A 12,279-nucleotide genomic window follows, 5' to 3' on the forward strand; every position below is an offset into this window, starting at 1 on the left:
CAGCTCAGTGGCCCGGCGGGGTTCCTGGCCCCGGGCAGCAAGGCCCCCCTCAGCCTTCGCATCGCCAGCTTCTCGGGGCCTCGGGATCTCGACCTCAGGACGTGGGTCAACTCCAGCTTCGCGCTCACCTCCAACCTCTCCAGGTGCAGCCCGAGCCTCCGCTTCTCCCGGCCCCGCCCTTTTCTCGCGCGGGGCTCTGGTACCCGTTCTCTAGGCCCCGCCTCCGGCCCCTCTGATTGGCCCTCAGGCTCCCACCTCCCCTTCCGCCAGCGCTTGGCTTCGCCCCCCACGCTGGGCTCTCGGGAGCCTGGCTGTTTCTACCCGCTCCGCAGGGTTCGCCTGGAGCACAACGAGTCCGCCTGGGGGCGCCTGTGGCTGGAGGTCCCGGAGTCGGCTGCCCTGGACTCCGTGGTGACGGTGACTGTGGCTGCGATGGGCCGAGAAGCCAGACCAGTGCCCCCGACCCACGCCTTCCTCCGGCTCCTTGTGCTGGGCCCGGACCCACAGGTGACGGCCCCCCTCTCCACCGCAGGGTAGGCAGGGCAAGGGGGGCTTAACTTGGGTGTAGACACCCAGACGGACTTCCCCTCTTCTCCCCAGGACCAGCTCGCCGTCCCTGCCCACTCGTCTGGCCCGGTCTTCACCACGGCCAGCCCCACCCTTCCTCCCTCCCCTGTGGTGACTCGGGGCAGGGCGGGGGGAGGGCTGGCAGGCAACCCCTGGTGGGGCACAGTCGCCGGGGTGCTGCTCCTTCTAGGCCTGGCCTCCTGGTGACAGCAGCCCCTAAAGGATGGGCCTCCAGCGCTCTTTCCAATCCCTCCCGGTGGGTGAGGGATGGCGTGGGCCTCGGGACCCTACTCTCCCAGCGGGGCTGGAGGTTTTCCTTCTCATGCACTTGTCCCTTCTCTTAGCAAGATTGGGATAAAGGGTAATCGATTTTCCCACAATGCACTTTCCCTAACCCTCGTGGGAAGCAAACCTAAGACTGGGGTAGGAGGGTACTAGAAAGTGTTATTTATAGAATTGCTTTTATTTGAAATTCTGGAGAAGCTTCTATTTTATTTTTGTATTTAAATTTGAAGGACAGTTTCAATAAACATGTCTTCTCCCCAGAGGGATTTCAAAGATCATGTATGCACAGCATATAGGAGCGTGAGGGCATGGAACGCAGGAAGGGGAAATGGAGGCTTTCAGGAGCAGAGAAGGCGCTTCACGCCTGATGTGTGGACTGCAGTTGGCCCACCACCTGGAGCTCCTTCGCTGTGGAGTCAAGAGGCAGAATAGGAGGTTCTGTCCCAACTGAGGGGACTGAGGGGAGGCCTTAGACACTGGTATGGCCCCTCCACCCTTGGGGAAGCCTGGCTGAGCCATCTCCTCTTTCTGCTGCATTGACAGCCCCTGGAGAGAGTTCTGGGCATCTGTGCTCGGCCCTCCTCCCTTGTGCCCTCCCGTTTACCTGCCGCTGCCACAAGCCCTGCTTCCTTGGCCTTCCCTTCCCGCCCTGGATGGCACAGGAACTGGCATGTTCAAAGACGTGGGGCGAACAGGGGGATATTCGATGTTCTCCGTTAAACCAGTGTTGACCCAAATCTCTCTACCCCAGCCTCTCAAAAGCCTCAGCTGAAAACAATAAACACCTTCCCCGGAGTCAGAGTCTCAAACAGATGTTCACCTTTTGACTCTGGGCTAACTTCGGACTACCGGGCTCTGAGTGTGAATGTTAGAAAACTCTATAGGGGGAGCTGCAGGCTGACAGTGTGAGAACTCGAGGTCCATCTGCCACTCTCCTATCACCACAGGCCATGCTTTCCCATGTGGAGCCCTCATCCCAGTACCCCTCCCGACAGGTGGGAAACCCAGTACTCTCCACTCCATCTCTTCAACAGGCCAGTACCTCCGTCCCCTCAAGTAGCACATCACCCTCTTTCCCTATTCTTTTTTAAAGTTGTTTTGTTGTTGTTGTTAACCCTCAGCCAAGGATATTTTTTCCATTGCTTTTTCAGAAAGAAGGGAGAGAGAGGGAAAGAGACAGAGGAGAGAGAAACATTGATGTAAGAGAGAGGCACATCGATTGGTTGCCTCCTGCACATGCCCCGACCAGGGCTAGGGATCGAACCTGCAACCCAGTATGTGCCCTTGACCAGGAATCAAACCTGCGGCCCTTCTGTGCATGGGTTGACATTCTAAATACTGAGCCACGCTGGCCAGGACTCCCTATTTTTTTTTTTTTTAATCCTCACCCGAGGATATTTTTCCATTGATTTTCAGAGAGAGTGGAAGAGAGAAGGAAAGACAGAGAGAAATATCGAAGTGAGAGAAACACGATTGGTTGCCTCCTGCATGTACCCCGACCAGGGCCCAGGCCGGGGAGGAGCCTGCAACCAAGGTACTTGCCCTTGATTGGAATCGAACCCGGGACCCTTTGGTCCGCAGGCCAACGCTCTATCCACTGAGCCACATCAGCTAGGGCACAGGGCTCCCTATTTTTTTTTTATTTTTATTTTTAGGACACAAAGTTTTTTGTAATTATTCTTTGGGGGAAAGGGACACCACACTTCCACTCAATTAAGAGAAACATTTTTATCAGCACAGAAGTCTTTTTTATTTTTTTCCACTTATCATTCCATGAATTCATAGGGAATGGGCCCCAGCAGCTCAGGCTCGATTCCAATGGTTCTCACAACGTGTGCTTCTCTGGGTGGAGCAGGCTGGCGCGTCAGGTGAGCCCAGGTACCTTTCTCTCTGGCTCCCGTCTTTTTCTGACCTCCCTATTCTTTATGAACCCTCCTTGTCCGTCCCTGACCCATTGGGGTGATGCAGGCCACTCTCCCACCTCAGTGGTGATCCAGTCCATCCCTCTGAATAGAATGCAGACCCACCTCCTCCAGTGCCAACAATGAATGCCACCCTAACACTTGGTGGTGGCATCCTGTCATTGCAATGCTGCTCCTAATTCATCATTTCTGGCCATTGTCTCCTTTCCAGGGCAGGGTCAGGCTGTGTCCACATGTGGTCCCTGTCCCCTTCCCCACACACCTGGGGCTGCCCCCCGCTCACCACAGGCCCCACACGTAGCTGCTGTTGCTGTGCCTCTCAGCGGGCCCTCAAACCAGGCCTGGCCGTGCTCCCGCAGCTCCAGCCCCTGCAGCCCCTGCAGAGAGCAGACTGTTCCTGCTCCAGAGCCTGCCTCCTCTGCAGCTGAAAAATGCAAGCAGCAGAGGCTTACTCCACATTAGGGCTCTGGGCCATGGCCTTTCCAGGAGCCCCTGCTTGGGTTCTGTCTGGTCACTGAATCAAGCCCAGACTGTCCACCAGGGCAAGGGAACGCAGTGGGGAAGACTTATGAGTCCCAAATTGAGTGGAAATGTAGAGGGCAGATCTGGGAAGAGGGGCTTCCCCTGGGGCCTCTTGGTGGACTAGTACTCACCCAGAGGAAGAAGCTTCAGGCCACTGGGTTTTTGTTTGTTTTTAAATATATTTTTATTGGTTTCAGAGAGGAAGGGAGAGAGAGAGAGAGAAACATCAGTGATGAGAATCATTGATCACCTGCCTCCTGCATGCCTCCTACTGGGGATCAAACCCGGGCATGTGCCCTTGACCAGAATCGAACCCGGGACCCTTCAGTCCGCAGACTGATGCTCTATCCACTGAACTCTATCCACTGAGCCAGACCAGCTAGGCCAGGCTGCTGGGTCTTGGTGGCTTGTCCCCAGCAGAACTGGAAGGGGCCTGCAGCAGGGGCAGGACCCTGGCTCCTCAGGACTGAGGTGGGAAGGGTGGAGCCACACCCACTGGCGACCAGGGCTGGCCCCTCCCCTCTCTCCCTGCTCCTTGCAGCCTCCTACCTAGTCTTTCAGCCTCAGAGCTCTTCCTGCTGTGTGTCTGAGGCTGGGAAAGACCTCCCTTAGGCTCCTCTGTTTTGCAGGGTCTGAAGTCGGTTCTCATAAAGTCCCCCTGGGTAGAATCCCCCGTCTTCCCACAGAAATGTCACTGTCATTTTTTTTAAAATACATTTTATTGATTTTTTACAGAGAGGAAGGGAGAGGGACAGTGAGTTAGAAACATCGATCAGCTGCCTCCTGCACACCCCCCTACTGGGGATGTGCCTGCAACCAAGGTACATGCCCTTGATGGGAATCAAACCCGGGACCCTTCAGTCCGCAGGCCGACGTTCTATCCACTGAGCCAAACCAGTTAGGGCAAGTAATATCGATTATTTTTTTAATATATTTTATTGATTTTTTACAGAGAGGAAGGGAGAGGGATAGAGAGTTAGAAACATCGATCAGCTGCCTCCTGCACACCCCCCACTGGGGATGTGCCCACAACCAAGGTACATGCCCTTGACCGGCGGAATCAAAGGGACGCTTGAGTCCGCAGGCTGACGCTCTATCCACTGAGCCAAACCAGTTCGGGCTTTCACTGTCATTTTTGATTGAATTAATTGAGCTGACATTGGTTAATAAAATTATGCAGGTGTCAGGTGTACAAGTCTATCATGCAACATCTGGGTATTGTATGTGTTCGCCACCCCAATTCAAGTCTCCTTCCATCACCATTTATCCCCCCGCCCCCCTAATGAGGCAGGGCAGGTCCCTCTGTGGACTCCTACTTGGTGTTTCATCTCTTTTCTAGTCTCTTGCTTTGTTCTGGCTGGTCTAAGGAAACAACTTTCTCCAAAATAAACTGTATTCCTAATGTGAAACAAGATTTCTGAGGAAACTGAGAACTCTGTGTCTAAAGAAACAAAAAGGGCAGGGCAGCCCACAGGGTGTGGGAAGGGGAGGAGGGCCGACGAAGGACGCTCAGAGGATGGTGGTAGCTGCAGGGAGCACTTCCTGACGCATGAAAATGTCCAGGTCCAGGTTGGGATCTTCCAAATCCAGTTTCAGAAACTTATCTACTAATGTCTGGCAACTGAAGGGAGAGAGCAGAGAGCCAAATGAGAGGATGGCTAACTGATCCTGAGCAGGGGGGAGAGGTTGTGCAGAGGAAACCTGGACCTTGGAAATTTAGGGATTTCAGAAAGAAACTGGGAAACTGAGTCACTGAAAGGCAAAAAGGCCTTCTGAGTCCCTGAAGGGGAAAGAGCTGCAGAATATGCTAGAACAGGACCCTGGGCTACCCACTCACTTTTCCATTTGCTTCTCCTTCAGCAGCTCCTTGAGAGGCTTGATGGGCTTACCACTGCGGATCAAGTCCGAGACCTAGGAACAAGGAGGAGGAGGCAGGGGTGGGGGAATTGGGTAAGAAAAGAGAAAATAAGGTCAGAAATGCCATGGGCCCAGGAACCCAGGCCCCGAGAGGAGCAGGAACAGTGGAAGGGAGCCCTGATGGATGGGGCTGACATGGATCTCATCACCTCCTTGCCACGAGCTATGAGCTTGTCAGGAAGCCTGGCTTGGGCAGCTGTGTGGGAGGCATGGCTGGCGTTGGCCACACCTTCGCAAACCCGATAGAAGAAGACAAGGTCATTCCCATCCTCACAGGTCTCCATGGTCTTAAAAAAGAATAAAAAGGGACAGTGTGTCATTGTCACTCAGCGTCCCACCCTGAAACCCATAGCCAATCCCTAAGGGGAGTGAGGACAGGGAAGGGACATGGTCCCTGTGTTCAGGGAGCCCCTGTTCTGAGGAAGGAGCCAGTCTCCAGCTCTGGGAAACACTTGGCTTAGGGACCCCGGGGGGACTAGATTAGTTCCCTCACCAAATACTGCACAAGGGGCCCCTGTGGCAACAAGGGTAGCTGAACGAGGCTCAGAAAGTTGGTGGCCACAAAGATGTGGGGGCATGTGGGTCCGAGAGCCAGCCAGTGTCGGAGGACAGCAGCCAGCAGTGCGAGCCCATCTACCTGTGCAGAGGACAGGGTAAGGGTGCAGAACCACGGGTGCCCCATGTCCCCCCACCTGCCCTGGCCTTTTCCATCTTGCACTCTTCTGTTTCTTTTCGGCCCCCACACCTATTCTTTTTCCTGAAGCCCAACCTCCCCTCCTGCTCCTTTGCCCTCCTCCATTTCTCCTTAGTTCCTCATCAGATTTCCCCTCACCGTGTTGGTTCCCTTTCCAAATTCATCAATAAGGACCAGAGACCGCTCGGTGGCATTGTTCACTGCTTTTGCCACCTGCTGGGTACCAGGTGGACAGAGAGTTGCATTAGCATCTGAGGCCTGTAACGCTGACCACAGTCTGCCATGAATAAAGCTGCTTGTGTCCACTCCAATGGACGGGGAAGTCTTTAATGGTGAGGTGCATGCTTTGTTCACCCTTTCATGGCCAACAATGCCACATACAAAGCCAGGATTCAAAAGAGGCTCCTTGGCTCTGGCCAGTGTTGCTCAGTGGTTAAAGCATTGGCCCTCACATTGAAGGGTCACGGGTTCAATTCCTGGTCAAGGGCATGTACCTGGGTTGCAGGTTCAATCCCATCCCTGGTCGGGGCACATGTGGAAGGCAACCAGTTCATGTGTCATGTTTCTCTATTTCTCTCCCCCGTGCTCCCTCCCTTCTGTTCTAAAAATCAATGGAAAAAATATCCTTGGGTGAGGATTAACACCGCCCGCCCCCCCCCAAAAAAGAGGTTCCCTAGTGTAGAGGGCAGGCAGCAGAGGGAATGTTTTTCCTGATCATTTTTCAGGGGTAGAGTTCCTTCCCCATTTCCCCCCATCCCAATCCCACCTCTCTTTACTCCCTTTGACCTGGTTGAGGTCGATCATGAAAGTGGAGAGGCCAAGGGAGATGGATTCGCAGCTATGAATACGGGTGAAGATGGCGTCTACTGCCCCGATTTCGGCTTCCTCTGCTGGCACAAAGCTGCCCACCAAGGCCATGAATGTGATCAAGCCTACCTAAGCAGGGAAGGGGACAGAGTCTGGGCCTGGTGGGATGGCTGAGGTGAAGGTGAGGCTAAACTGAGGGGTGAATGATAGATCAAGGAGAGAGGCACATAGTTTAATAGGTGATCGTAGCCCCTTCCACTCAGTAGAGAGGGACAGGGAGTGGGCAGAGGCACACTGGGGAGTGGCATGGCCCTATTCAGAGGTAAGGGAAGGGAACTGAGGCCATGGAAAGCTCTATTAGGGCATGACTCTCCCTCAAGTGAAAGTGAGGAACAGGGTGTGGGTTATAGTGTCTGCATGACAGGCAGGGTCAGAACACAGCAGGAGAAGAGCTGCAGGGACCGGGGTTGGCTAGCAGGTGGGGGAGGAGATGAAGATACCAGAGGCCAGTGTGTAGGAGTCTCCTACCTGTTTGAGGTATATGCTCTTCCCTGAAGAGTTGGGTCCAGTGATGACTCTGACCCTCCCTTTGTCCCCACCACATTCTGCGGAGTTGGGCACAAAGGTTCGGGCACAGAGTTCCATCAGAGGATGTCTGCAGTGGGTGGAGAGGTGCCTCACACATTGCCCAGATGGGTGGACCCCCAGAATATGGGGCTTTTAGGCCCCTCGTGTCTATGCCTCCACCCCCTTCTGTTCTCACCTGCCGTTCTGGATTCGTACCCCAAAGAGCCGGGGAGAGTAGCGGGGCCTTGAGTAGCCATAGTCCCGGGCAGCACTGGCAAGAGCCAGCAGGACGTCCAGGCGGGAAGCAAGGTCCAATACCCGGGTCAAGACAGCCGCCCGAGCCAGCACCTGGCACTGCAGCTGGTACATCAGCAGGGTCTCCTGGTCTGATGGTAGGTGAGGGAGGAGCTGGGGGTCAGCTGGGGGGGGGGGGGGGGGGGGGGGGGGGGGGCCGGGGGGGGGGGGGGGATATGAAGGAGAGACAAGCCAGCAGAGGGACCTAGAGACAGGCTTGCAGATACCGTGTGAGACACCCAGAGGCGTTCAGAGAAGATGGAGAGTCAGAGTGAAGAGAGAGCAGGGAGAAAAGGAGCCTGTTGGAGTCATCTCGAATCCGCCCACTCCCAGCCTTTGGCTTCTCCTCACCACGGATGTCGCAGTGCAGGTCCCCCAGCAATGCGTCCAGCTCCTTGGTTCGAGCACTGCGATAGTGCAGCTTCTCCTCTGAGAGGAACTGGGTCAGAGGGTTCAAGCTGTGGGCTCTGCATCTTTTGGTCCTCGTCCCCTCCCACATTTATAACCCCGTCTGCAGGCCCCCACCCAACTCCTTTCTCCTCCATCTCAGAGCTAATAAAGGTCAAAGTAAAACTACAGAAGAGAGGTCCCATATTGGGCAGTGCTGATAGGGCTAGGCCTCTGGACAGCTGCTGATTCATTTTCCTTATCACCTCCCTACAGAGGTCAAGGGTCTTACCATGAAGTCCAGTCCCTCAATCTCAAAGTCACTGGCCTCCACCATGGAAGGCAGGCGGGGAATAGAAAGAAGGAAGCCGATCTGGAGAGCATAAAGAGGAGATAAAGCAGAGCGTGATGTCCTGGGCACTTTCTCTCCCCAGATCCCGTGCTTCCCTCAGGGGCTAGAGCCACCACAAGGTGTTCATGTTCTTCAAACTTCTCCAGAAGTTTTCTTATCTACCAATGTGTCCTCCATACGCCTGCTACCTCCAAAAGCCCCCAGAGGTCACACCCAGCCTCCTGCGCTCACCAGAGGGATGTAGATGACGCTGCATGAAGGAATGCGGCAGTCCAGATTCTCCAGCTCCTTCCGGGCGACCTCAGTGAGGAAACTGGGAAGTCCCGCCAGCCTTCGTTTTTCTAGGAGGATATCGAGAGTAAGGTTCCTGCCCTGGTTGCCATGATTATCCCCAGTTGTAGTGGCCGAGTACCAAGGATGGCACCTCATCACTGTGCAGGCTTGTGTTTCAGGGCTCACAGGCCGATCCCCACCCAATACTCACTCTCATCAATTTCAGGATCTATGTTGGGGAGGACTGTGAAGCGATTTGCAGCAAGACTGCCCTCAAAGTCCACCTGAGGAGGCAAGAAGTCCAGTTGCTTATCGGCCAGCACCATCTTTCTGTCCTGTTGCTCACCTCTAGCTGGGCTCCAATTCCCCCTGCAGTCCCTGATTTAACCCTAGCCCTCCAAGCACATTTCCGATGTTCTGCCACCTCCTTTCACCATTCCACTTGTTGGTCATTCAGCTGACCTCACTGTCTCCCAGGCTTCCCCATCTTCCACAGCGTATCTCCTGCCTCTAGTTCCCTTCTACTCACCACTTTGCCAATGAGGCTGGCGATGTGGTGCAAGTCATCAGAGAACTCTTGGGCAATGTCCCGGAAGAGCTGGATGGACTGGGGCAGGGAGCGACAGGCATCCCTCAGGCCCAGGGCACTGTACACAGTCTGTAGGAAAAATGGACAGAGGATGGTGGCCCTCAGCCAGCCCTGGCTGAGGAGAGGGGACAAGGATGGACTGAGAACAAAGATCAACAAGGAAAAACACAATAACAAAGACACAGCGATCTCAAAGGCAAAATGAAATAATGAGGGAGGAAATGTGCCAGGCACTGCACTAAACACTGAGGTAAAAAGACAACCAAAATATGGTCCCTGTCCACATGAGCTTACAGCCTAGGGGAGAAGATAATTTGTTTTATTTTTTTTTATTTATTTTTAAATATATTTATTTACTTAGTTAGTTAGTTAATTCTCACCAAGGACATTTTTTCCATTGTTTTTTAGAGAGAGTGGATGTGGGGGGGAGAGACAAACATTGATGTGAGAGAGACACATCGATTGGTTGCCTCCCGCACCCTGACCAGGTATGGGATGGAATCTGCAACCCAGGTACATGCCCTTAACAGGGAATCGAAACTGCAACCCTTTGGTTTGCAGGCCAACACTCTAACCACTGAGTACACTGGCCAGGACTGTGTCTTTATTGTTGAAAGTATTACAGATGTCCCCCTTTGACTCCCCATTGGCCACCTCCACTCCACTTCCGCCTCCTCTCCAGGCCTTCACTGCACTTCACTGTGTCCATGGAATTTTTATTTATTTTTGAGAGAGAGGGAGGGAGAGAGAGAGAGAGAGAGAAACATCGATGATTTGTTGTTCCCATTTATGCATTCAGTGGTTGATTCTTTTTTAAAAAATATATTTTATTGATTTTTTACAGAGAGGAAGGGAGAGGGATAGAGAGTTAGAAACATCGATGAGAGAGAAACATCGATCAGCTGCCTCCTGCATAACCCCTACTGGGGATGTGCCTGCAACCAAGGTACATGCCCTTGACTGGAATCGAACCTGGGACCCTTCAGTCCGCAGATCGACGCTCTATCCACTGAGCCAAAGCGGTTAGGACTCATTGGTTGATTCTTGTATGTGCCCTGACCAGGGATCAAACTCTTAACCTTGGCATATCAGGACAACACTAACCAACTGAGCTACCCGGCCAGGGCAAGACATTTTTAAAAAGAAAAGATTATTGCCCAGCTGGAGCATTGACCTATGAACCAGGAGGTCACGGTATGATTCCTGGTCAGGGCATTTCCCCAGGTTGGTCTGGATCCCCAGTATGAGGCATGCAGGAGGTACCGATCAATAATTCTCTCTCATCACTGATGTTTCTATCTCTGTCTTCCTCTTCCTTCCTCTCTGAAATCAATAAAAAAAATATTTTAAAAAATCTTAAAAAAGAAAAGATTATCTATAGGTGGCAAGAGGGGCAGAGATAGAAGCTAGAATTAGTTGATTATATCTTTGTTTGGGAGATTTGACTTTGGAACTATGTAAATATTTTACATAATCCTACAATTAAATTAAAATTTAAAAAGAAATTCCTAATAATTAAAAAAAAACAAAATGAAACAAAGGAACATAAATATGTATGTCCATATAGTGGCATAACCACACAGAGTGGAACTTTTCCAAGTGACTAAAATACAGTAATTTGTATATCCCTAGTGGGGACAAAAAGAACTGCCCCTTCTCTCCCCTCAAAAAAATCTTAACAGCCCTGGCCGGTTTGGCTCAGTGGATAGAGCATTGACCTGGGGACAGAAGGGTTCCGGGTTCAATTCCAGTCCAAGGGCACATGCCCGGGTTTTGGGCTCGATCCTCAGTAGGGGGGTGTGCAGGAGGCAGCCAATCAATAATTCTCTCTCATCACTGATGTTTTTATCTCTCTCTCCCTCTCCCCTTCTCTCTGAAATCAATACAAATACATTTTTTAAAAAATCTAGCAGAACTGTGTTTAAAGGACTCAGAAGCCAACTTCAAGAGGCTCCCATCAGCAAAAGATAGAATAATTTGAGCACGTATAAAGATTAAAAATGCAGTGGACTGAAGCATGTGTGTAAATCTATGAGTTCATAATGATACTAAAATAACAACAACAAAAAATTCATTGGCTACCTGGGCGGATATTAGGGAACTATTTTATTAAGATGACAGCTGGCAAATAAAGGCAGAGACAAAAATCAAGCAACTTTCTGTGATATGAACTGTATCACTGGTTAACCAAAGAGCAGAAGAGAGGAAGGTTTTCTTTAAGGAGACGTTCTGGCTAATAAATAAAGAATGACAGAATTAAAATAACCACTTTGGACCCGGACGGTGTGGCTCAGTGGTTGAGCATTGACCCATGCACCAAGAAGTCGCTGATTCCATTCCTGGTCCAGGCACATGCCCGGGGTTGCGGGCTCGATCCCCGGTGGGGGCAGAGCAGGAGGCAGCGGATCGATGTTTCTATCTATCGCTCCCCCTCCCTTCCACTCTCTAAAAATAAATGGAGGAAAAGTATTCTTGGGTGAGGATTAACCAAACAATCAAAAATAAAAAAATATGTATATTTAAAAATAAAGAAATTCTAGGAGACAGAAACATGTCAAAACCACTTAGGGAATATAATCAGCAAAATCCAGGCTAAGGGAAGCTCTATAGGACAAATGACTCAGATTCTTCAACAAATAACTTGTAAGGAGAATGAAAATGAGAGAGACAGAACAGAGAGGAGAAACAGAGACACAGAGAAAGACAGAGACAGAAAGAGAAGAAGGAACCCATAAAAGAGACTTAAAGAGACATCATCCCATTGCCATATGTTGAACATATTTGGTTCCTAATTCAACAAACTAATTTTGAAAATTATGACATTTAAGAGATGATTAGATATTTAGACATTAGTTGGTGATATTAAATAATTATGTTAATTTTAGGTAAGATAATGGTAGTTATTCTTTAAAAATTTTTTTGTAATCCTCTCTCAAGGTATTTTTTCCATTGATTTTTTTTTTTAGGAAAATCCTTTTTAAATTTTATTTTATTTATTTTTTTAATATACTTTATTGATTTTTTACAGAGAGGAAGGGAGAGGGATAGAGAGCTAGAAACATCGATGAGAGAGAAACATCCATCAGCTGCCTCCTGCACACTC

The 12,279-nt window shown here is 51.1% G+C and overlaps 2 protein-coding genes across 2 annotated transcripts in view; one reads left to right on the plus strand and one right to left on the minus strand.

Annotated features, from left to right (window-relative positions):
* Window positions 1-1,661, plus strand: part of VWA7 (von Willebrand factor A domain containing 7) — an 8,152-nt gene extending 6,491 nt beyond the window's left edge. The window contains exons 14-16 of the mRNA XM_014534512.1: window positions 4-143; window positions 333-507; window positions 601-1,661. Of these exons, the coding sequence (XP_014389998.1) occupies window positions 4-143; window positions 333-507; window positions 601-774 (489 nt within the window). The 3' untranslated portion in view covers window positions 775-1,661. The remainder of the gene's footprint in view (window positions 1-3; window positions 144-332; window positions 508-600) is intronic.
* A 3,010-nt stretch (window positions 1,662-4,671) lies between these two features.
* MSH5 (mutS homolog 5) overlaps window positions 4,672-12,279 on the minus strand; it is a 20,530-nt gene continuing 12,922 nt past the window's right edge. Inside the window, exons 11-23 of the mRNA XM_005859922.2 lie at window positions 9,117-9,245; window positions 8,799-8,871; window positions 8,546-8,655; window positions 8,255-8,335; window positions 7,927-8,014; window positions 7,478-7,667; window positions 7,243-7,369; window positions 6,694-6,843; window positions 6,046-6,120; window positions 5,707-5,850; window positions 5,363-5,500; window positions 5,134-5,207; window positions 4,672-4,917 (exon numbers count right to left, since the gene is read on the minus strand). Of these exons, the coding sequence (XP_005859984.2) occupies window positions 4,806-4,917; window positions 5,134-5,207; window positions 5,363-5,500; window positions 5,707-5,850; window positions 6,046-6,120; window positions 6,694-6,843; window positions 7,243-7,369; window positions 7,478-7,667; window positions 7,927-8,014; window positions 8,255-8,335; window positions 8,546-8,655; window positions 8,799-8,871; window positions 9,117-9,245 (1,491 nt within the window). The 3' untranslated portion in view covers window positions 4,672-4,805. The remainder of the gene's footprint in view (window positions 4,918-5,133; window positions 5,208-5,362; window positions 5,501-5,706; window positions 5,851-6,045; window positions 6,121-6,693; window positions 6,844-7,242; window positions 7,370-7,477; window positions 7,668-7,926; window positions 8,015-8,254; window positions 8,336-8,545; window positions 8,656-8,798; window positions 8,872-9,116; window positions 9,246-12,279) is intronic.

This window comes from Myotis brandtii, unplaced genomic scaffold (assembly GCF_000412655.1).
Source record: "Myotis brandtii unplaced genomic scaffold, ASM41265v1 scaffold130, whole genome shotgun sequence".
Taxonomy (NCBI): Eukaryota; Metazoa; Chordata; class Mammalia; order Chiroptera; family Vespertilionidae; genus Myotis; species Myotis brandtii.